Consider the following 24,633-nt stretch of genomic DNA (forward strand, 5'->3'; position numbering starts at 1 on the left):
AGTGGAGGCCAAATCACCGGATGGATTTAAGAGAGAGTTAGATAGAGCTCTAGGGGCCAGTGGAGTCATGGGATATGGGGAGGAGGCAGGCACGGGTTATTGATTGGGGACGATCAGTCATGATCACAATGAATGGCGGTGCTGGCTCGAAGGGCCGAATGGCCTCCTCCTGCACCTATTTTCTATGTTTCTATGTACGTCTTTGGAGTGCGGGAGGAAACTGGAAGTCCCGGAGAAAACCCACGCAGGTCACGGGGAGAACGTGCAAACTCCGTACAGACAGCACCCATAGTCAGGATCGAACCCGGGTCTCTGGCGCTGTAAGGCAGCAACTCTATCGCTGCGCCACCGTGCCGCCCTGCTATTAATGTCTTCAATGATAGCATCTAATATTCTCTCGGAGAGATGTTAAACCATCTTGTGGTGTCCGCCGTCCCATTTTGAATAAATAAGTTTTACATTTGCAAATGACGTGTGTTTACAAATGGCTTTAATTTCCATCGCATTAATTATGTGTTAATTATGATTAATTGGCTGCCCTTCTTTAAATAGGCTTCCTAAACCTGTGGCGCTGAGAGACAGGCACAAAAGTACAATGGCTTCAGCAGTAGGTGACACATTCATACAGCGTTCGTTATGAATACGCCACATTCTGCTGGAGGAAGTCATTGTTAATCATTTCAGCAGTAGGTGTGCCAAGATTAATCATAATTGTCAGGAGTAGAGTATTGACAACATTGTTGAATGAGAATTTTAAATGCTCTGAAGAGATCTGTGCTCGGTAGAATCCTCATTCTGATGCTTCTTAGGATGCCACGTTGCAGTGTATTTTTTTACCATTTTCCCACAGAGATGCGAAAAAATACATTGTTTCAAAGTTTCTATTTGAAAGCGCAGTAAACTTGTGTAGGGGTTTTTTTTTTTGAAGGCTCCTGCATGACAAGATATGACACGTTAGTTTTTATGGTATTCCTTGTAGACCGTAGCACAATAAATGATTCATTACTTTGTCCTGGCCAGCGATAAGCAAATGGCTTCTGGGGAACAATGTTATGGAAGGACAACTGAATGATGAATGAGGCAATAGTCTAACAGGGGCAGGAGAAGGCCAATCCTCCCCTTGTTTCTGCTCTGCCATTTAATCATGGTCTGTATTATCTTGGTCTGAACACAACCATTCCACTTTTGTTAGTTTGATTTAGTTTAGACAATAGACAATAGACAATAGATGCAGGAGTAGGCCATTCAGCCAGCACCGCCATTCGCTGTGATCGTGGCTGATCATCCACAATAATAGATAATGACATTTAGTTGAGTTTAAGAAGGAACTGCAGATGCTGGAAAATCGAAGGTACACAAAAATGCTGGAGAAACTCAGCGGGTGCAGCAGCATCTATGGAGCGAAGGAAATAGGCAACGTTTCGGGCCGAAACCCTGAAGGAAATAGGCAACGTTTCGGGCCGAAACCCGGAAGGGTTTCGGGCCGAAACGTTGCCTATTTCCTTCGCTCCATAGATGCTGCTGCACCCGCTGAGTTTCTCCAGCATTTTTGTCTACCTTTAGTTTAGTTTATTTTAGAGATACAGCGTGGAAACAAACCCCTTCGGCCCATCGAGTCCGTGCCGACCAGCGATCCCCGTGCACTAACACTACTCTCCACACACTAGGGAGAATTTTTACACCACACCGATCCAATTATCCTTCAAACCTGTACGTCCTTGGAGTGTGGGAGGGAACCGAAGGTCTGGGAGAAAACCCCCACTCAGGTCACGGGGAGAACGTACGGACTCAATAGACAAAAGACAATAGGTGCAAGAGTAGGCCATTTTGCCCTTCGAGCCAGCACTCAATTCAATGTGATCGTGGCTGATCATCCCCAGTCAGTATCCCGTTCCTGCCTTCTCCCCATGTCCCCTGGCTCCGCTATTTTTAAAAGCCCTATTTAGCTCTCTCTCGAAAGCATCCAGAGAACCTGCCTCCACCGCCCTCTGAGGCAAAGAATTCCACAGACTCACCACTCTCTGTGAGAAAAAGTGTTTCCTCGTCTTCATTCTAAATGGCTTACTCCTTAACTGTGGCCCCTGGTTCTGGACTCCCCCAACATCGTGAACATATTTCCTGCCTCTAGTGTGTCCTAGCCCTTAACAATCTTATATGTGTCAATGAGATCCTCTCTCATCCTTCTAAACTCCAGAGTGTACAAGCCCAGCTGCTCCATTCTCTTAGCACAGCCTCAGCACAGACTCCGTACAGACAGCACCCGTAGTCGGGATCGAACCCGGGTCTCAGGCGCCGCAAGCGCTGTAAGGCGGCAACTCTACCATGGCCGCCCCTATCCACATACCACAATGACTTCATTCACCTCCACAGCTCACTGGGGTGGAGAATTCCAAGCAGGCATGACCCTCAGAGAGACAAAATTACTTCTTATCTCCATCGTGTCTGTGGCGGCACAGTGGCGCAGCTGGCAGAGTCGCTGACCGCAGCTGGCAGCGGCAGAGACCCGGGTTCGATCCTGACCTCGGGTGCAATCTGTGCGGAGTTTCCTTCAACATCGCTTCATGAGTCAACATCCTGCATTGTCGTAACCAACAGGACACAAAATGCTGGAGTAACTCAGCGGCTCAGGCAGCATCTCTGGAGAACATGGATGGGTGACGTTTCGGGTTGGTACCGTTCTTCAGTCTGAGGAAGGGTCCCGTCCCGAAACGTCACCACTCAGTTACTCCAACACTTTGTATTTTCCACTAGATCCCAGCCTCTGCAGTTCCTTGTTTCTAGATTGTAGTAATCAAAATTGTGATAAGGTAAATAATACTCACAAAACATTTGAGAAATGGAACGCACTGTTGCAGAGCTGGTACAGCCACTGCCTCACGGTGCCGGAGTCCCAGGTTCGATCCTGACCTCGGGTGCTGTCTATGTGGAGTTTGCACATTTTTCCAGTGACCACCTGGGTTTCATCCGGCAGCTCCAGTTTCTTCCAACATCCCGGGTCTGTAGGTTAATTGGCCACTGTGAATTAATTGACCTTGTGTAGGGAGTGGGTGAGAGAGCGGGACAAAATAGAACTGGTGTGAACGGGAAATCGATAGACAGCATGGACTCAGTGGGCCGAAGGGCCTGTTTCCACGCTGTACTGATGCCCCCTAGTGGCAAATACCCCACAGTAAAGGAAATATTCCCTCCGCATCCTCCCCATCCACTCCCCGCAGAACCTCATCTGTTTCTTCAGATTGAAGAGGGGTCTCGGCCCGAAACGCCACCCGCCCATTTTTCTCCAGAGCCGATGCCTGAGCCGCTGAGTTACTCCAGCACTTTGTGTCCTTTTGGGTAAACCAGCACCTGCAGTTCTACAAAAAATAAAACAAGAGGGACGCGCTCATGGGGAACCAGTGCGATTGGTTGCAGGTGATTAACACAAGAGGCAAACAACTTGGGACCAATATCTGATGTTTGGAACAAAAATAAAATTCCCACTGCACAATGGTGGCCGACTAGGAAAAGGGGAGATGCAGCGAGACCTGGGTGTCATGGTACACCAGTCATTGAAAGTAGGCATGCAGGTGCAGCAGGCAGTGAAGAAAGCGAATGGTATGTTAGCTTTCATAGCAAAAGGATTTGAGTATAGGAGCAGGGAGGTTCTACTGCAGTTGTACAGGGTCTTGGTGAGACCACACCTGGAGTATTGCATCCAGTTTTGGTCTCCAAATCTGAGGAAGGACATTATTGCCATAGAGGGAGTACAGAGAAGGTTCACCAGACTGATTCCTGGGATGTCAGGACTGTCTTATGAAGAAAGACTGGATAGACTTGGTTTATACTCTCTAGAATTTAGGAGATTGAGAGGGGATCTTATAGAAACTTACACAATTCTTAAGGGGTTGGACAGGCTAAATGCAGGAAGATTGCTCCCGATGTTGGGGAAGTCCAGGACAAGGGGTCACAGCTTAAGGATAAGGGGGAAATCCTTTAAAACCGAGATGAGAAGAACTTTTTTCACACAGAGAGTGGTGAATCTCTGGAACTCTCTGCCACAGAGGGTAGTCGAGGCCAGTTCATTGGCTATATTTAAGAGGGAGTTAGATGTGGCCCTTGTGGCTAAGGGGATCAGAGGGTATGGAGAGAAGGCAGGTACGGGATACTGAGTTGGATGATCAGCCATGATCATATTGAATGGCGGTGCAGGCTCGAAGGGCCGAATGGCCTACTCCTGCACCTAATTTCTATGTTTCTATGTTTCTACAAGATTCCAGCATCTGCAGTTCATAAGATCATAAGTGATAGGAGCAGAAGTAGGCCATTCAGCCCATCAAGTCCACTCCGCAATTCAATCATGGCTGAGCTATCTCCCACTCCTAACCCTTGCTTCGACATTGTAGTAGTGAACATCGCGATAAGAACATAAGATAAAGAGTATAATTAGAATATAATAGAGGAATGGAATGCTTTATTGTCACATGTGACAAGGCAATGGGAAATGTTTTGCTTGGATATCCAAGGTATACAAATAGTGGCCACATAAAGGGCAGCAACACAGTTACAAAGTACGCCGGCTCCTCCATTGTCCTCCCGTCACGGCAGCCCCCCACACCGGGTCCTCATTGTCCATTGTTCTTCCCCCTCCCTCACCGTGGTCCCCACATGCCATTTAAATTCTATGAATTTATAAACAAGGATGTTAAATGACACCCTATCATCAGTGGGTAACACGAGGTGATTTTTCAGCTCACATTCCAAGCGGGGGGGGGGGGGGTGGGGAGAGGGGGGGTATAACTTCACTCCCGGCAGGAGACTCAGAAGAGAAAATATCACAAAAACTGTACATAACTTAAAAACTACAAAAACTTCCCGTCAGACAAAGTCAAAGCTGCAGCGGTGGGCTAGGAATAGAATGGGAATCTGATTCCATTGTTGGAATAATTGTCTTGTTTAGTTTAGTTAAGTTTAGAGATACAGCGTGAGTCAATACACAATAGACAATAGGTGCAGGAGTAGGCCATTCGGCCCTTCGAGCCAGCACCGCCATTCAGTGTGATCATGGCTGTCCATATCAGTAGCCCGTTCCTGCCTTCTCCCCATATCGCCTGACTCCGCTATCTTTAAGAGCCCTATCTAGCTCTCTCTTGAAAGCATCCAGAGAACTGGCCTCCACCGCCCTCCGAGGCAGAGAATTCCACGGTCTTACTAACGATAATCGAGAAGTGATGAATCAATAATAATAATATCGGGTGCTCTGCTTTCTTTGAACAGTGACCTCGGCGCATTTCCGCGTTTGTGAGCCTTATGCGGATGTCAAGGGGCGCTATCACTTTGGCTTCCACTGCCCACGCCTGTCGGACGGCAAGAGCTACATGTTATGTTGTCACCATAACAGCTCGACCTTCAAGTACTGCTGCAACGAGACCGAGTTTCAAGCAGTCATGCAGATGAACCTGACGGACCAGGCCGAGGGATACATGCATAAGTAAGTGCGCAAGAACGCCAGCCCTGGCAGCTTCTTGCAAACTCGATTTGAAAACATACTGTCAATTATTCATGCTGAGGGCCTGTGATTTGCCAATGCCACACAAGGAGTAGTGTTTGGTTTAGTTTTGAGATACAGCGCGGAAACAGGCCCTTCGACCAGCGATCCCAGCACACCACACACACTAGGAACAATTTACCATCTTACCAGGCATAAGTTGTACTTTACGATACTTACTTTACCATAAGTAAGTGTGCATGAACTCAAGTCCCGTCAGCTTCTTTGAAACTTGATTTGAAAACACGGTTTAAGTTATTCATGACAAGGAACTGTGTTCTGCCAATGTCGCAGATGAAGTAGTGAACACTGGCCTTGAAGTTGTTTAGTTTAGTTTAGTTTTGAGGTACAGTGCAGGAACAGGCCCTTCGGCCCACGGAGTCCGCACAGGCCAGCGATCTTCGCAGACCAACACTATCCGACACGCACTGGGGACAATTCATACGATCCCGACTGTGAACGCTATCTATACGGACATTGTACGTTCTCCTCGTGACCGCGTGGCCTTTCTCCGGGTGCTCTGGTTTCCTCCCACATTCCACAGACACACAGGTTCGTTGGTTAATTGGCTTCTGTAAATTATCCCTGGTGTGTACGATAGAATTAATGTATGTGTGATTGTTGGGCAGACTGGACTCTGTGGGCCGAAGGGCCTGTTTCTATGCTGTAAATTAGCCTTGCCCTCATGAACTTTCTTGATTACTTCTTCAAAAGAAAAACAATTTAATTTGTTCGACACAATCTCCCATGCTGACTATCCCTATCAACCCAAGTATTTCAAAATCCATGTATATATTTATCCTTCAGAGTCCTCAGCATTAACTTTCCTATAAGGGAAGTTGGACTTATTGTCTATAGTTTCCCAGGTTTTGTTTTGCAGCCTTCATAAGTAGAGGCACACTAGAGACCTTCCAGTCTTCTGGTTCCACACCCATGTCCAAATAATGATTCATATCTTATAGAATCTTATAGAAACTTACAACATTCTTAAGGGGTTGGACAGGCTAGATGCAGGAAGATTATTCCCGATGTTGGGGAAGTCCAGAACTAGGGGTCACAGTTTAAGGATAAGAGGGAAGTCTTTTAGGAGTGAGATGAGAAAATCATTTTTTACACAGAGAGTGGTGAATCTGTGGAATTCTCTGCCACAGAAGGAAGTTGAAGCCAGTTCATTGGCTATATTTAAGAGGGAGTTAGATGTGGCCCTTGTGGCTAAAGGGATCAGGGGGTATGGAGAGAAGGCAGGGATGGGATACTGAGTTGGATGATCAGCCATGATCATATTGAATGGTGGTGCAGGCTCGAAGGGCCGAATGGCCTACTCCTGCACCTATTTTCTATGTTTCTATGTTTTCTATATATCAGTGGAAATTTGGATAGAGAATTGGCAGAATTTCTTTTGGAAAGGAGGTGAGGAGGAACTTCTCTTGTCAGAGTGGTAGTTAATCTGTGGAACTCATTGCCACAGAGGGCTGTGGAGGCCAAGTCAGTGGATAATATTTTTAAGGCGGAGGTAGACAACTTCTTGATTAGAACGGGTGTCAAGGGTTATGGGGAAAAGGCAGGAATATGGGATGAGGATATGGCATCGTCTGTGGCGGGAATGGACAAGATGATGACAATTCCAGGCTCAGTCTAGAGAAGAGTCTCAACAATGGAGTAGAAAATAACTAGGCTGGCACTCTGTGAGGAGAAAGGGAGGCAAGGCGAAGATTAGTGTGTTAACTGGAGTCATAATAAGAAGAATTCGAGGAGTTCAGTTCATTTTAGTTTGTTGTCACGTGTACCGAGGTACAGTGAAAAGCTTTTTTGTGGCGTGCCAGCCAGTCAGCGGGAAGACGGTCGATCGATCCATTCACAGTGTACAGATAGATGATAAGGGAATAACGTTTAGTGCAAGGTAAAGCCAGCAAAGTCGGATCAAGGATAGTCCGAAGGTCACCAAGGAGGTAGATAGTAGTTCAGTGTTCAGAAGGAACTGCAGATGCTGGAAAATTGAAGGTAGACAAATGTGCTGGAGAAACTCAGCGGGTGCAGCAGCATCTATGGAGCGAAGGAAATAGGCAACGTTTCGGCCCGAAACGTTGCCTATTTCCTTCGCTCCATAGATGCTGCTGCACCCGCTGAGTTTCTCTAGCACTTTTGTCTACCTTAGATAGTCGTTCAGCACTGCTCTCTGGTTGTGGTAGACCGGCAACAGAAAATATTCCAAATATATAACTAATTGCAATTAAATCACTGGTGTAAAAACCAAAACTGCGCCATCCTAGAAACATAGAAAATAGGTGCAGGAGTAGGCCATTCGGCCCTTCAAGCCGGTATTGCCATTCAATATGATCATGACTGATCATCCAAAATGGCTGGCTTGAAGGGCCGAATGGCCTACTCCTGCAACTATTTTCTATGTTTCTATGAATCTTATGTAAAATCTATGTCCTCATAGATAAAATTCTGCACCTTATACAGTAACAGCAGGGAGGGAAAAATACAATAAAGATTCTAAATTGTGTACCAGCATGTCCTCTCTGTACAAGTGAACAATGCATGATATTGCTTGCAATATGTCAGTCCACCAATACAATCCCTGAGTGGATGGAAATTGTACAGTGGGCAAATTCTGCTGAACACGGGAAAGATAATCAGAGTGATGCTGCATAGAAATGGGAGGAAGATAAAACACGACTGCGGGCAGCTTCAATAAACCACTGGCCTCTGTCCGTGGGGACTCCAGGAGTAAGCAGTAAAGTCAACTGCGGCAAGGTTTATGGATGGTGAAACTCAGCATACAATCCGAAGGACATTATTGTTCCTCGTGTACAGATTAAACTGCAAAATTGATTCACAACGAGCAGTCTGCTGAAACGGCCAACGGCTCAATGGAACAGGCAAATAAATTGTGACCCAATTTCCCACAAGGAAATTTCCCAGTTTGAAGAAGGGTCTCGACACAAAACGGCACCCATTCCTTCCCTCCAGAGATGCTGCCTGACCCGCTGAGTTACTCCAGCATTTTATCTTCCCACAAGGAATTCTTTTGTTTCGTCACTTATTCGAAAAGCCGTCTTGAACTAAAACATAATCTGTGAGAATAGATTAGAACTTCATCATTTTCTAATGCGCTGATTACAGTTCAGTTTAGTTTAGTTTAGTTGAGATACCGGGCAGAAACAGGCCCTTCGGCCCACCGAGTCCGCGCTGACCAGCGATCCCCATACACTTAACACTATCCTACGCATTGGGGACAATTTACAATTTTACCAAGCCAATTAGCCTGCAAACCTGGACGTCTTTGGAGTGTGGGAGGAAATGAGAACACCCGGAGAAAACCCACGCAGGTCACGGGGAGAACGTACAAACTCCGTACAGACAGCACCCGTAGTCAGGATCGAACCTGGCTGCCTTGCGCTGTAAGGCAGCAACTCTACCGCTACGCCACCGTGTTGCCCTGATTACCATGAAAGGACTTTTTCCAAAGTCCTGCTAATTCAGAGGAGTGGGAAACTGGAACGGAAGGCAGAGTAAGGCAGATGATGTTGAGACAATAGCAGGGTAATGATCAGGGTTATGGGGAGGAAGTTATGGGGAGAAGGCAGGAGAATTTCTTTAGTCAGAAGGCGGTGAATCTGTGGAATTCATTGCCACAGAAGGCCGTGGAGGCCAAGTCAATGGATATTTTTATGGCAGAGATAGATTCTTAATTAGTACGGGTGTCGGGGGTACGGGGCGAAGGCAGGTCGAATGTGGTTAGGAGGGAGAGATGGGTCAGCCATGATTGAATGGCGGAGTAGACTTGATGGGCCGAATGGCCTAATTCTGCTCCTATCACTTACGAATTTATGAACTTATGAAGAGTGGGGTTGAGAGGGAAAGATAGATCAGCCGTGATTGAATGGCGGAGTAGACCTGATGGGGCCGAATGGCCTAATTCTGCTCCGAGAACCTATGTAGGTTTACAGCTCAGAAAACCAAGACAAGGAATCTGCATGGCCAGGGTAAAGAAAGGAAACTGGCTGGAGGACGGGTGTGAGTAATTTACAGAGACCTTTCATCGTGATCATAAATCAGGGATTTAGAGTAGCATGTAAAATACATAATGTAATATTTCAGCACAATGTTAAACTTCACATAGATTGGGCGTACTTAATTGGAAAAAAATAGCTTAGAGCAAGAGTTCATGGATTACTTAGCTTGAATAATATGTTATGGAACCAACTCGGGAATAAGTTATCTCAGATCTAGAAATTATCTAATAAGACAGGGTTAATTAGTAATCTTATAATGAAGGATTCTCTGGGGAAGAGCAATCTTAATATAACAGAATTTCATATTAAGTATTAGAGCATTGTGATTTTGAGTCTTAAATTTCAACAATATGTGTTGCCGAAAGAATGGGTGAGTTGCCTGAGGAAGTTTAGAAATTGACATTTAGCGAAAGATAAATTAGAAATTAAGTATTGAAGTAATTACTAACATTTAAAGATATCGCACATAATTCTTAATAAATAATTTTAATTCCCTTGGTCATTGAAAACGCAATTATAAAATGGCAGCCATCAACTAGCGAAATTAAAGATTGTTTTAGATTAAAAGAAGAAATAAACATCTAAAGGGGCTGTCCTACACTTGGGTGACATAATTGGCGAGTTTGTCCTCGACTCATACTCGCAGCATGGTCGACACGAGGCCGTAGGAGGTCTTCGTAACTCTCCTTCATGCTCGAGAGTGGTCTCCGCGTACTCAAGGCTCAGCTAGGTCGCGGCGTTTTTTTCAACGTGATAAAAAATGCCCGCGAGTAAAAAAAGGTTGCCATGGAAAAAATAGATACTTTTTTTACTTGTAGGTTTAGTCGTAGTAGGTCGCCATGGTACTCGTAGGTAATCGAGGGTAGTCAAAGGTAGTCAAAGGTAGTCGTAGATAGTCTTCATCATAGTCGAAGGGAGGTCGAAGGAGATCGAAGGAGGTCGTCTTAAATCTCCACTATTCAGTGTCCAATTTTCCCGAAGTTAGTCGTAGCTAGTCATAGTTGGTCTTCAGCATAGTAGAAGGAGGTCGAAGGAGGTCTTCAACACTAACAACCCTAAACTAACAGGTCTATAATTGCTAGGTTTACTCTTAGAACCCTTTTTAAACAATGGAACAACATGCGCAGTACGCCAATCCTCCGGCACTATTCCCGTTTCTAATGACATTTGAAATATTTCTGTCATAGCCCCTGCTATTTCTACATTAACTTCCCTCAATGTCCTAGGGAATATCCTGTCAGGACCTGGAGACTTATCCACTTTTATATTTTTCAAAAGTGTCAGTACTTCCTCTTCTTTGAATCTCATACTTTCCATAGCTACTCTACTTGTTTCCCTTACCAAACAAAAGCTTTTCACTGTACCTCGGTGCACATAACAATAGTAAACTAAACTAAAATATATTGGAGGTAGACACAAAATGCTGGAGTAACTCAGCGGGACAGGCAGAGTCCGAAGAAGGGACTCAACCTGAAACATCAACCATTCATTCTCTCCCGAGATGCTGCCTGTCCCGATGAGTTACTCCATCTTTTTGTCACCATCGTCGGTTTAGACCAGCACGGCAGTTCCATCCTACACATAACAATATATTGTATGATTATATTCCAGGCGGTGGTTTGTTGATGTAAAACTGTGTCGTTTCTATCCTCACCCTGGTGTGATTCTGTTTTTGTTTCAGTAACTACAGTGCACTGGTTGGAGTGTGGATCTATGGCTTTTTTGTCCTGGTTCTGCTTGTATTGGACCTTCTCTACTACTCTGCCATGAACTATGAGATCTGTAAGTTCTACTTGTCGAAGTGGGGAATCCGGGGCAGCTGGCTGAACCAGGATGAGGGTCAGTGGAGCGATTCGAGTCAAGGGCAGGCCCAGGCCCAGGCTTCAGCCCAGGCCCAGGCTTCAGCCCAGCCCCAGGCCCAGGCCCAAGCCCAGACATCACAGACTATGCAGACATTGAAGACTGACGCTCAGACCCCAGCACTGATGTCTTTTCAAACTTCAACTGCTTGGTGAGTAGACTCGGTGTGTTTCACCGGCAATACGATAAGACTTCATTCATCCCCAGAGGGAGATTGGTCTGCCGACAGCCACAACACACAAGGTACACAAGAACTTGAAATTCAAAGTGAAAAACAAAAGAACAAGACAAGCGACTATTGTCTGGCTGACGTGTGCACAGCGCCTTCACCGGAACAAATGAACAAACAAACAAACGCAGGCTTATCCCCTGGGCAGAGGATTCTAAAACTGGAGTGCCCCCCTCCCCTTCCCCACAGCGGCCCCCCATGCCAGGTCCCCATTGTTAAGTGGGTAGCTCCATGCAGCGGGTAGTTCAGTTCAGTGTATTGTCACATGTACCGAGGTACAGTGAAAAGCTTTTGCTGCTAACCTTGCCGAGGCAGCGTGTTAGGCTGCTCTGGAAGGTTAGATCGCATGGAATCCAAGGAGAGATAGCTGAATGGATAGCAAATTGGCTCCATGGAAGGGAGCAGAAGGTGATGGTGGAATGTTGCTTCTCGGACTGGAGGCCTGTAACTAATGGTGTGCCTCAGGGTTCGGTGCTGGGCCCGTTACTGTTTGTCATCTACATCAATGATTTGGATGAGAACATACAGGGCAAGATTAGCAAGTTTGCTGATGATACAAAGGCGAGTGGTTTTGCAGATAGTGAAGATGGTTGTGAACGATTGCAGCAGGATCTGGATCGATTGGCCAGGTGGGCGGAGGAATGGTTGATGGAATTTAATACAGAGAAGTGTGAGGTGTTGCATTTTGGGACGTCGAACAAGGGCAGGACCTACACAGTGAATGGTAGGCCTCTGGGTAGTGTTGTAGAGCAGAGGAATCTAGGAGTACAGGTGCATGGTTCCTTGAAAGTCTAGTCGCAGGAAGATAAGGCGGTCAAAAAGGCTTTTGGCACATTGGCCTTCATCAGTCAGAGTATTGAGTATAGAAGTTGGGAGGTGATGTTGCAGTTATATAAGATGTTGGTGAGACCACATTTAGAATATTGTGTTCAGTTCTGGGCACCATGTATAGGAAAGATATTGTCAAGCTTGAAAGAGTTCGGAAAAGATTTACGAGGATGTTGCCAGGACTAGAGGGTGAGAGCTATAGGGAGAGGTTGAGTAGGCTGGGCCTCTATTCCTTGGAGCACAGGAGGATGAGGGGTGATCTTATAGAGGTACAGAAATCATGAGAGGAATAGATCGAGTAGATGCCCTGTGTAGGGGAATCGAGGGCCAGAGGACATAGGTTCAAGGTGAAGGGGAAAAGATTTAATAGGAATCCGAGGTACTTTTTCACACAAAGGGTGGTGGGTGTAGTGAACAAGCTGCCAGAGGAGGTAGTTAAGGCTGGGACCATCCCATCGTTTAAGAAACAGTTAGACAGATACATGGATAGGACAGGTTTGGAAGGATATGGACCAAGCGCAGGCAGGTGGGACTAGTGTAGCTGGGACATTGTTGGCCGGAGTGGGCAAGTTGGGCTGAAGGGCCTGTTTCCACACTGTATCACTCGATGACTCTATGACTCTAGGTGTAAATGGAGTCAATAGAAGGGAGGTAGGTTCGTGTGATGGTCTGGGCTGGCTCCACAATTTTCTGCAATATCTTGCAGTAGAGTTGCTGCCTCACAGCGTCAGAGACCCGGGTTCAATCCTGACCGCGGGCGCTACCTGTATGGAATCTGTACGTTCTCCCTGTGACCGCGTGGGTTTTCTTCAGGTGCTCTGGTTTCTTCCCACACTCTAAAGACGTACAGGTTTGTAGGTTAATTGGCTTTGGTAAAATTGTAAATTGTCCCTAGTGTGTAGGACAGAACAGGCGAACGGAGGTCACCGTGGGCTCAGTGCGTCTAAGGGCCTGTTTCCACGCTGTATCTCTAAACTAAACCAAACTAGCCAGATTATGAAACATGTTTAATCCAAACAGCATTTGCTCTGGCTATCCAGGAATCCCCTCTGCCCTCGTTATCCGATGTACTTCAATACCAATGTTTTTTTAAACTTGTCCATCATGTGCATCATGTATCTGTACGCTGTAAATGGATCGATTGTAATCATGTATTGTCTTTCCGCTGACTGGATAGAACGCAACAAAAGCTTTTCACTGAAACTCAGCACATGTGACAATAAACTAAACTGTACAATTGTACATCAGGTCTCCAAAACCTAAATCAAGGTGGAGTTCCGATTAGCCCATGGAGAAGACAATGCCATTAACTGGTGGTACACGTCACGGATTACTAGAATACACCTCAGTTTAAGCTCCTCCGCTTAGTTTTAACACTTGTCATTTAGTTTAGTTTAGACCAGCGATCCCCACACATTAACACTATCCTACACCCACTAGGGACAATTTTTACATTTACCAAGCCAATTAACCTACAAACCTGTACGTCTTTGGAGTGTGGGAGGAAACCGAAGAACTCGGAGAAAACCCACGCAGGTCACGGGGAGAACATGCAAACTCCGTACAGACAGCACCCGTAGTCGGAATAGAACCTGAGTATCCGGCGCTGCGTTCGCTGTAAGGCTGCAACCCTACCCCTACGCCACCGTGACTGCCCATAAGGACAGTCATGAAGTGCCTTGAGAGCCGGGTTCGATCCCGACTACAGGTGCTGCCTGTGTGGAGTTTGTACGTTCTCCCCGTGACCTGCGTGGGTTTTCACCGAGATCTTCGGTTTCCTCCCACACTCCAAAGACGTGCAGGTCTGTAGGTTAATTGGCTCGGTGTAAATTTAAAAATTGTCCCTAGTGTGTGTGGGGATAGCGTTAATGTGCGGGGATCGCTGGTCGGTGCGGCCCCGGTGGGCCGAGGGGCCTGTTTCCGCGCTGTATCTCTCAACTGAACTAAACTAAAGATTGTCCTTCAAAGCACCACGGTTAGCATACACCCCCTCACATAAAGATAAGGGGGGTGCAAAACTGTGTGAGAAACAACGTCAGGGATACAATCCATCTCCCCATCTCTAGCCCGAGTGTCCCTTTCATTACTGCACACCAGTAAAATTTAACGTGTAATTAAGAAAAAAATATTGCATTAATAAATCAGAGTAAATTCCTAGTGCAGTCGTTGTTATTTTGCTGTTATAAAAATTGGTTCATCACCAGCAGATGCAACATGTAAAATTGTCCTTAGAAATTTAAACTGACAGCTTCACTTAAGATAGAAAGGAAACCCTATTAACTATGGCAGCATTAGATGGAAGTTGTGCAACTTCAACTAATTGGCCGAGGCTGATTCTACCAAACAAGAGTGGGTGTGTGGGTGTGTGGGTGGCACTGTGCCCACCTGGCACAATGCCCACCTTACCCATGTGGGGAAAATAGAGGCCTTCATCTCCACACTTTGTTTGCTGGCAGTTGCTGGAATCATTTATTTAACAAAGAAAATTGTTTCATTTAGAATTAATAACTGTTCTGGGGGAAAATAACACAACTAATTGAAGACAAATATCGGAATCTGTGGAATTCTTTGCCACAGAAGGCTGTGGAGGCCAAGTCAGTGGATATATTTAAGCCAGGGATAGATAGATTTTTGATTAGTACGGCTGTCGGGGATTATGGGGAAAAGTCGGGGGAATGGAGTTAGGAGGGAGAGATAGATCAGCCATGATTGAATGGCGAAGTAGACTTGATGGGCCGAATGGCCTAATTCTGTTTTCCTATCTCTCATGATCTCTCATGAGTTTAGAAGGATGAGGGGGTATCTTATAGAAACATATAACATTATAAAAGGACTGGACAAGCTAGATGCAGGAAAAATGTTCCCAATGTTGGGCGAGTCCAGAACCAGTGGCCACAGTCTTAGAATAAAGGGGAGGCCATTTAAGACTGAGGTGAGAAAAAAACGTTTTCACCCAGAGAGTTGTGAATTTATGGAATTTCCTGCCACAGAGGGCAGTGGAGGCCAAATCATTGGATGGATTTAAGAGAGAGTTAGACAGAGCTCTAGGGGCTAGTGGAATCAAGGGATATGGGGAGAAGGCAGGCACGGGTTATTGATAGGGGACGATCAGCCATGATCGCAATGAATGGCGGTGCTGGCTCGAAGGGCTGAATGGCCTCCTCCTGCACCTATTTTCTATGTTTCTATGACAAATATCGGAATTTGTATTGAATTCAATGGAGGGAAAGTAATTGTGGCCCTTCCTTTTCTTTCTCGCTTCCCAAATCCATCCCAGGGTGAAAATACAACACATACCAATGTCTGTGACCTACATGGAGAACTTGGTTGCTGTTAGACTCAAGAATAGTGAAAGGCTTGGATAGAGTGGATGTGGAGAAGATGTTTCCACTAGTGGAGGGGTCTAGGACTGGAAGTCACAGCCTCAGAATTAAAGAATAAAAGAAAGGGCATTCTTTCAGGAAGAAGAGGAGGAGAAATGTATTTAGTCAGAGGGTGGTGAATCTGTGGAATTCTTTGCCACAGAAGGCTGTGGAGGCCAAGTCAGTGGATATTTTTAAGGCAGAGATAGATAGATTCTTGATTAGTACGGGTGACAGAGGTTATAGGGAGAAGGCAGAAGAATGGGGTTAGGAAGTAGAGATAGATCAACCAGGATTGGAAGGCAGAGTAGACTTGATGGGCCGAATGGCCTAATTCTGCTCCGACCACTTATGAGTCAGGGGAGAGGGAAACTAGAGGTCACCTAGTGTGTATCCTATGAATTATTTAACATTACCATCCAATTCATTTCTGAAAATCCTGATGGATGTTGCATCAGCTACTGTGACTGGCTGTGAGTTGCAGATTAGAGTCGCTCTCCATAATAAATAAAAGCTCTACCTCGCGTTCCAGAGGCTTAAATTTCACCTTGAATCCCTGCTCCTTCAACCATCTGCTGCAAGAAACAACTGCTCTCCTGTGGCCTCTGCAGGCCCATCATGATATTCTGCACCCTCGTCAATTCTCCTCTCAATCTGCCCAATTCTAAGGGCAACGCCAACTATTGCCATCTGACCATGTCGCTGACATCCCTCGTTTCCAGTATCCATCTTCTTTAGACATAACCTCTGACACCTTCTGAACCTTCTGAATGTTGTAGTCGGCAGGGCAGTACTCTGCATATCGCCAACTTGGACAATTTTTAAAACATTTTTATCAAGCCAATTAACCTACAAACCTGGACGTCCTTTGGAGTGTGGGAGGAAACCGAAGATCTCGCAGAAAACCCACGCAGGTCACGGGGAGAACGTACAAACTCCATATCCCTCGTAGCACCTGTAGTCGGGATCGAACCCTGGTCTCTGGCGCTGCATTTTGCTGTAAGGCAAGCAACTCTATGGCTGTGCCACTGTGACTGCCTCACCTGTACTCATCAAGAATCTATCTATCTCTGCCTTAAATATATCCACTGACTTGGCCCCCCAATCTTTTTTAGACACTGGAGCAACTCAGCGGGACAGGCAGCATCTCTGGCAGCAGTCTGAAGAAGGGTCTTGTCCTGAAACTTCACCCATTCCTTCTCTCCAGAGATGCTGCCTATCCCGCTGAGTTGCTCCAGCATTTTGTGTCTTATCTTTGATTTAAACCAATTTCTCCAATTCTTCAATTCTTAAACGATTTCTTCAATTCTTTCCTACACATCCATCTTTTTTAGTTTACTTTAGAGATACAGCGCGGAATCAGGCCTTTCGGCCTTCCGAGACCACGGCTGACCAGTGATCCCCCAGTACACCAGCTCTATCCTACACACTAGGGACAATTTACCAAAGCCAATACATCTACAAACCTGTATGTCTTTGGAGTGCAATAATAAAGTAAACTGAACCTCCAGTGTGGAGTCTTTTAAGTTCCTGGGAACCATCATCTCCAAGGACCTTAAATGGGGGGCTACACAGTCAAAAAGGCACAACAGAGGATGTACTTCCTGCAGCAGCTGAGGAAGCACAATCTGCCACAGGTAATGATGGTCCAATTCTACACGGCCATCGTAGAGTCTGACCTCACCTTCTCCATCATGGTCTGGTTTGGCTCAGCCACCAAGCCAGACATCCGGAGGCTGCAGCGAATCGTCCGATCAGCTGAGAAGGTTATTGGCTGCAACCTTCCCTCCATTGACGAACTGTACACTGCAAGGGCCAGGAAGCGAGCGGGCAAGATCATCTCTGACCCCTCTCACCCTGGCCACAAACTCTTTGAATCACTTCCCTCTGGAAGGCGACTCCGGATTGTCAAAGCTGCCACAGCCAGACATAAAAACAGTTTTTATCCACGAGTAGTAGCTCTACTCAATAACCAAAAATCTGTAGCCTCCTTTTGCTCTGGTATTTTATTTAATTCACATGTTTAATCGATAATGTTTTATTATTAATGTTTAATGATTTATGTGTCATTCCTAACTGTCACTGTGTGTCATGTTGTCACTTGTGGGCGGAGCACCAAGACAAATTCCTTGTATGTGAATACTTGGCCACTAAACTATTCATTCATTCATTCAACTGTCAGTGGTGAAGGTAGATGATGCTGTATGGCATCTGGTGCTGATTCCATAAGCACCCTGGTTCCTTTGCAATTCCACCATCTGTATGAGTTTGAGTTTAGTTTATTGTCACATGCACCGAGGTACAGTGAAAAGCTTTTGTTGCATGCTAATAGGATTACCAACTGTCCCGTATTAGCCAGGACATCCCGTATATTGGGCTAAATTGGTTTGTCCCACACGGGACCGCCCTTGACTGCTACTACTCGGGTTGAGGGGACTGTCGGGTCGGAGCACTGCACCCGACCCCGCCTCACCCGTCCCGTCGTAGTGCAGCCCATGGAGTGCAGCAGCAGCAGCGCCTCGCCTGCGGCTCCGTCGGTCGGCAGCCCGGCCAGCTGTCCTTCGCTTACCGCCAACACCACCACCCCTCCTTCTCATGGCCGATTATCGGCTCATGAGTTGGACGGGGCGCCGGACTTTGCACACGACATCGCACCTGGCCCAAAACTCCTCAGCTGGCCCGCCGGCTGGGCTTGGCGTGCAGTCCAGCACCCGAGCCAACTCATCATTCACCCAGCCACGGCCCAGTCGGTCAACGAATTGCCGTCGGGAATTTGTCCCTTATTTTGACCTTCTGTCCCTTATTTGGGAGTGAGAAAGTTGGCGAAGCTACCTGCTAACCATCAGGTAGAAAGACAATACATGATTACAATCGTGTTATTCCACGTACAGGGTACGTGGAATAACATAGATAGGGAAGTGTAAGGTGTGAAAACAGAAATAAGGGAATGGAGACCAGGGAAAATGGAGAATGGATCGTTGTTAGCTGGGAGAAGGTAACAACAAAGCAAACAAAGATAAAATGTAGCCGGAGACAGTAAGACTGGTCGGAGAACTGGGAAGGGGGAGGGATGGAGAGAGAGGGAAGGAAGGGTTAACTGAACAAGTTAGGGCTTTATTCTTTGGAGCGCAGAAGGTTAAGGGGGGACTTGATAGAGGTCTTTAAAATGATGAGAGGGATAGACAGAGTTGACGTGGATGAGCTTTTCCCACTGAGAGTAGGGAAGATTCAAACAAGGGGACATGACTTGAGAATTAAGGGACAGAAGTTTAGGGGTAACATGAGGGGGAACTTCTTTACTCAGAGAGTGGTGGCTGTGTGGAATGAGCTTCCAGTGAAGGTGGTGGAGGCAGGTTCGTTTTTATCATTTAAAAATAAATTGGATAGTTATATGGACGGGAAAGGAATGGAGGGTTATGGTGTGAGCGCAGGTGTATGGGACTAGGGGAGAATACGTGTTCGGCACGGACTAGAAGGGTCGAGATGGCCTGTTTCCGTGCTGTAATTGTTATATGGTTATATGGTTACTTGAAGTTAGAGAAGTCAATATTCATGCCGCTGAGGTGTAAGCTGCCCAAATGAAATATGAGGTGTTGTTCCTCCAATTTGCTGGGCCTCACTCTGACGATGGAGGAGGCCCAGGACAGATAAGACAATATCGTGTTTACCCAAGGACAAACTAGGGTAAAATCATTCTTTAATGTTTCCCTGACGATTCAACTTGTCTTTTGCAGATGCAGAATAGTGCCTGGATATTGGGAGAAGACAAAGAAGAGGCAAGCATTGAACTGGAGCGGTTGCAACATGTTGGTGGCACATCTCTCGAGTGAAGCAACCGACGGTGGCTACGGTGCTTGACCCTGGTCCTGACTATACAGATATTCCCAGTGGACTGAACGTGTAGCTCCTGTGGTCAGTCGAGTGTCTGGTAGCCAAGTCCAATGTTAGGAAAACGTGTTTACTCAAACTGAATGTGACGTGTAAGCAATAGTCTTCATGTAGAACAAACACAATATACCGCCTGGAGTCCAGAATATTCAGCATTACCTGTTCATTCATGTTCCCCAAGGCTGCGCAGAGTTACAATTCTAAACCCCCATCATCTCTTGCTGATAGACACAAAGTGCCAAAGTAATGGCCCTGTCCCACGGTACGAGTTCATTCCAAGAGCTCTCCCGAGTTTAAAAAAAAACAAACTCGTGGTAAGCACGGAGAATGAACGTAGCGGGTACGTCGGAGCTCGGGGACGTCTCTTAGCGCTAACGGCAGGTACTCGGGAAGACTCGCTAACGGCAGGTAAGCACGGGAAGACTCGTGAAGATTTTTCAACATGATGAAAAATGTCCACGAGAGCCCCGAGTACCGACGAGTGGCCATTACCGTAAATCTCCGAGTTCGAATCAGGGCAAACTCGGGAGAGCTCTTGGAATGAATTTGTACCGTGGGACAGGGGTTTAACTCAGTGGGACAGGCAGCAACTCTGGAGAGAAGGGACGGGTGACGTTTCAGGTCGAGACCCTTCTTCAGACTGGATATCACTGTTATAGTTACCTAGTTGCCTCGTTACATAGGCTTGTGGACGAGATATAGGGAGAAGTGAGATAGACTGTGACTTATTTAGTTTAGTTTAGTGTGAAATCGACAGATCAGGGCAGACGATGGTGAAGGAAATGTAGAATGGTTTATTGTTGTCAGACCTGGTTCTTACCTTACATTCTCTTTGTACCCTTCCATACCTCTAGTCTCCCTCTCTCCTGACTCTGAGTCTGAAGAAGGGTCTCGACCCAAAATGTCATCCATTCCTTCTCTCAGAGGTGCTGCCTGTCCCGTGGAGTTACTCCAGCATTTTGTGTCTATCTTCGGTGTACCTTATGGATGGGGCAGGTTTGGAGAGATATGGACCAAAAGCGGGCAGGTGGGACTAGTGCAGCTGGGACATGCTGGCGGGTGTGGGGCCGAAGGGCCTGTTCCCACACTGTATCCCTCAGTGACTCTATGGAAACCAACACCTGCAGTTCCTGCCTATATATATGTCGTCTCTTGCTAATTGAACTTCACCGCACATGTATCACCTGGCCCAGGCAAAGTCGGTCTTTTGCTGACACAGGTCCATGAAGCTGGAGACCACCTGTTGAAATATCTCTGTTTAAATCATCTCTAACATGCTAATATAAAAGAATCCGTTTGGAGCTTTAAGAGCCTGTCCCACTTGGCCGTCATTTGCGCCTCATTTACGCGTCATATGTAAACTAGGTCGACGCGTTGTGATGCGCGACATCGTGCGCAAATCACGCGTCATCAAAGGCGTCTGGTGCCCGTGACGTCATTAGAATGCCCTGCGGCACGCGGCAGGACGTTGACGCACGGTGACGTAGCCATGCGTCACCACGCGATGCACGTGAGACAGCGTACGACGCCGATGTGTCAGCGTGCGTACACGATTCGTCACGTAGGTGGCGCGCGAGAATTTCATTCCTGTACTAAATCCTGGAGCGACGTGTGATACCGCGCGCCACCGCAGACGATTCCACGCCTCACCATGCGCAACGCATGCGGATCCCACGCGTCACGACGCTTCAACCTGATTTACATATAACGCGTAAATGAGGCACAAATGACGGCCAAGTGGGACAGGCCCTTTACCATTCAGTTCTGTTTCCCATCAGCACCACTATTAAACCGCTGAGACTTTGTGAATGGTAACAAGCTCCACTGTACCACTAGAACAAAGTTTGAACATGGTCAGAAAATAGAGAAAGGGCAGATAATGAAATATGATACCCTCTGTCTTACAGAAATGCCGTGGCCCTAGAGACCAAAGTTGAAGTGAAGAATGTCATCTTGTGTTGGTTATGTCTACCATGCAATTAATCTGATTTACATGTGTAGGGAAGAACTGCAGATGCTGGTTTAAATCGAAGGTAGACACAAAATGCTGGAGTAACTCAGCGGGACAGGCAGCACCTCTGGAGAGAAGGACTGGGTGACGTTTCGGGTCGAGACCTTTCTTCAGACTGAGAGTCGGGGGGGGGAGACACAGAGATAAGGAAGAGGAAGGTGTGAAAACGTGACATCTAAAGAGATGGGGATCAAGGAAGATGTCGAATAGATCATTGTTCGCTCGGAGAAGGTGACAACAAAGCAAACAGAGATAAAATGTAACCGTGGCCAGCGGACTGGGACTGGGGAGGGATGGAGAGAGAGGGAAAGGAAGTGTCACTTGAAGGTGGCGAAGTCAATATTCACACCGCTGGGGTGAACGATGTCCAAGCAAAGTTTCTTGCTCCAAAAATGTGTAAAGGGATACAGGTTCAATGTACATGTTCTCCATTGTGAGTGAAATAGGACCCGTGGAGGTTTATGTTCCTTCACCGGACTCCAGAAAAACGTGGAGACCACGGTCGAATCTCCAGTAATCATCCATTACGGGATCCAGGTCGGGATCTTCACGGTGAATGTCCACCGGGAACATCCACGTGGGAACGCTGAACGTCCCCCCGTTACACAGCTAAACGTCAGAAGCTCCACGTGGACCATCCAACGAGGCAGCAGATGATGTGGGCCAGCTTCCTCGGGAACAAAACTATGACCTTTTACCAGTCAAGCCACCATTATCACCACAACAATATTCCCCGCCACAGAAGGCAGTGGAGGCCAATTCACTGGATGTTTTCAAGAAAGAGTTAGATGTAGCTCTTAGGGCTAACAGAATCAAAGGATAAGGGGAGAAAGCAGGATGATCAGCCATGATCATATTGAATGGTGGTGCTGGCTCGAAGGGCCAAAAGGCCTACCCGTACACCTATTTTCTATGTTTCTACCATTTCCCCCTGGCTGGTCTCATCGATGTCATTTGCCGAGTTTTGCGCAGATATTCTGCAAAGCTTTTCCAAGCTGCCTTTTGTTCTCCCAGGCTGCACCTGTCCAATCTGTACACGTTCTCACTCAGCTCCCGTCTCTCTCTCTATCTCTCTCTCTTCCAAGTCTCATTGTTCCTCCTTTCCCATCTGCTGCTAAATCCTAACGCCAACATCCTCACCTACCTCATCAAAGAAAACGCAGCATGAAGTCACTTACAACCCAGCGGTATGAGTAATGATTTCTCCAGCTTCAAGTCAACCCTTGCATCCCCGCAATCTCCATCATTCCCCCACCCCACGTGTGGTACCAGCTTCAAAGTCGTCTTGTTCAGTCTCATTGTCTGTAACTCGTTTTCACCTAGCTCACAGCCAACAATGGCCTGTTTCCTTTATCCTTGTTAAGGGCCAGTCCCACTTTCACGACCCAATTCACGACCTCTGCTGAAATTACCCTTGACTCATACTCGCGACATGGTCGTAGGAGGTCGTAGGTAGGTCGTGATGCTAGTCGTAGGTAGGTCGTGATGCTAGTCGTAGGTACTCGTGGCATCAAGTAGGTCGGGGCGTTTTTCTAGCCTGATGAAAAATGTCCACGAGTAAAAAAGGTTGTGAATTAGGTCGTGAAAGTGGGGCAGACCCTTCACTTCTTCGCACCTCTTTCATTTATTTGTTCTATATCTCTCGTTTCCCTCACCCCCAACTCCCAGTCTGAAGAAGGGTCTCGACCCGAAACGTCACCCATTCCTTCTCTCCAGAGATGCTGCCTGACCCGCTGAGTTACTCCAGCATTTTGTGCCGATCTTCCGTTGAAACCAGCATCTGCAGTTCCTTCCTCCACATTAAGTCACTTAATATTCCCAACACATTGCGGAGAGTTCAATTACGGTTATTTCATTGGGGGGGGGGGGGGGGGTGAGCAAGGAAGGCATTTAATGAAAAATGTACGGAACACTAATCCCTGCATCCTCCATCAATGTCTTTGGGAAGACTGAAAATAATTAGAGCGGCATGGTGGCGCAGCGGTAGAGTTGCTGCCTTACAGCGCCAGGGACCCGGGTTCGATCCTGACTACGGGTGCTGTCTGTATGGAGTTCATACATTCTCCCCGTGACCTGCGTGAGTTTTCTCCGAGATCTTCGGTTTCCTCCCACACCCCAAAGACGTACAGATTTGTAGGTCAATTGGCTTGGTATAAATGTAAATTTGCCCACCGTGTGTGTGTGTAGGATGGTGTAGTGTACGGGGATCGCTGGTCAGCACGGGCTCGGTGGGCCGAAGGGCCTGTTTCCACGCCGTATCTCCAAACTAAGCCAAACTAAACACAGCCGTCAGCCTCAAGATAGCAGCCAAATTGTTCCTGATTAGGTGGGAATCGGGTATGGGCCTGTTTCCGCGCTGTATCTCTGAAACCAAAGCTCTGCGCAGCCTTTCAAAGTGGGAACGATTGAGCAAATGGGTTGAAAATGTGTCACGCCTGCCTTCTCACGCTCAGTCTTTTGTGAAGTCGTCTGTGAGCTTTCAGCTGTGCTCACCGGATGTACAACACTGTGGGCAGCACTGTGTCGCTTTTCACTAAGTATTGTGGTCATGGCGACCATGAATGTACAAATACTCAGTAATGGTACAGTGTTAGGCGTAAGAACTGGGTTCTATTAGATTTCTACTGGTCTGAGATATTACGGTGTACGCGATATTGTATCTCATGTATGCAGACGTCATGACGTGTAAAAAGACGGGACATAACCGCGCCCCGACACAAAATGTCTTGAATTAGATTATTTATTTGTGAGTACGTGTTGCCTTTGTCAAACTCGCAGTTTTAGTGGGAAACAGAAACATCGTACACAAAACAATCTGTGTGTTAGACTGCTTAAATAAATGCATTAAGTGCAAATGCGTATCTATTAAAGTGACAATATATTATAAATATCAACCGATTTTTGTGTAT

The 24,633-nt window shown here is 46.7% G+C and overlaps 1 protein-coding gene across 2 annotated transcripts in view; it reads left to right on the forward strand.

The window, feature by feature from the left end:
- The window catches only part of shisal1 (shisa like 1), a 102,282-nt gene extending 82,280 nt beyond the window's left edge, over positions 1-20,002 (forward strand). Inside the window, exons 2-4 of one of the 2 annotated variants that reach the window (XM_033037595.1) lie at positions 5,254-5,467; positions 11,228-11,557; positions 19,560-20,002. In XM_033037595.1, coding sequence (XP_032893486.1) covers positions 5,254-5,467; positions 11,228-11,557; position 19,560 — 545 coding nt within the window. In that variant the 3' untranslated portion in view covers positions 19,561-20,002. Of the gene's footprint in view, positions 1-5,253; positions 5,468-11,227; positions 11,562-19,559 lie in introns of those variants that run through there. The other variant, XM_033037594.1, reaches the window with a different exon arrangement.
- Positions 20,003-24,633: the final 4,631 nt, after the last annotated feature.

The sequence above is a fragment of the Amblyraja radiata genome, chromosome 19, assembly GCF_010909765.2.
Source record: "Amblyraja radiata isolate CabotCenter1 chromosome 19, sAmbRad1.1.pri, whole genome shotgun sequence".
In the NCBI taxonomy this organism is placed as follows: Eukaryota; Metazoa; Chordata; class Chondrichthyes; order Rajiformes; family Rajidae; genus Amblyraja; species Amblyraja radiata.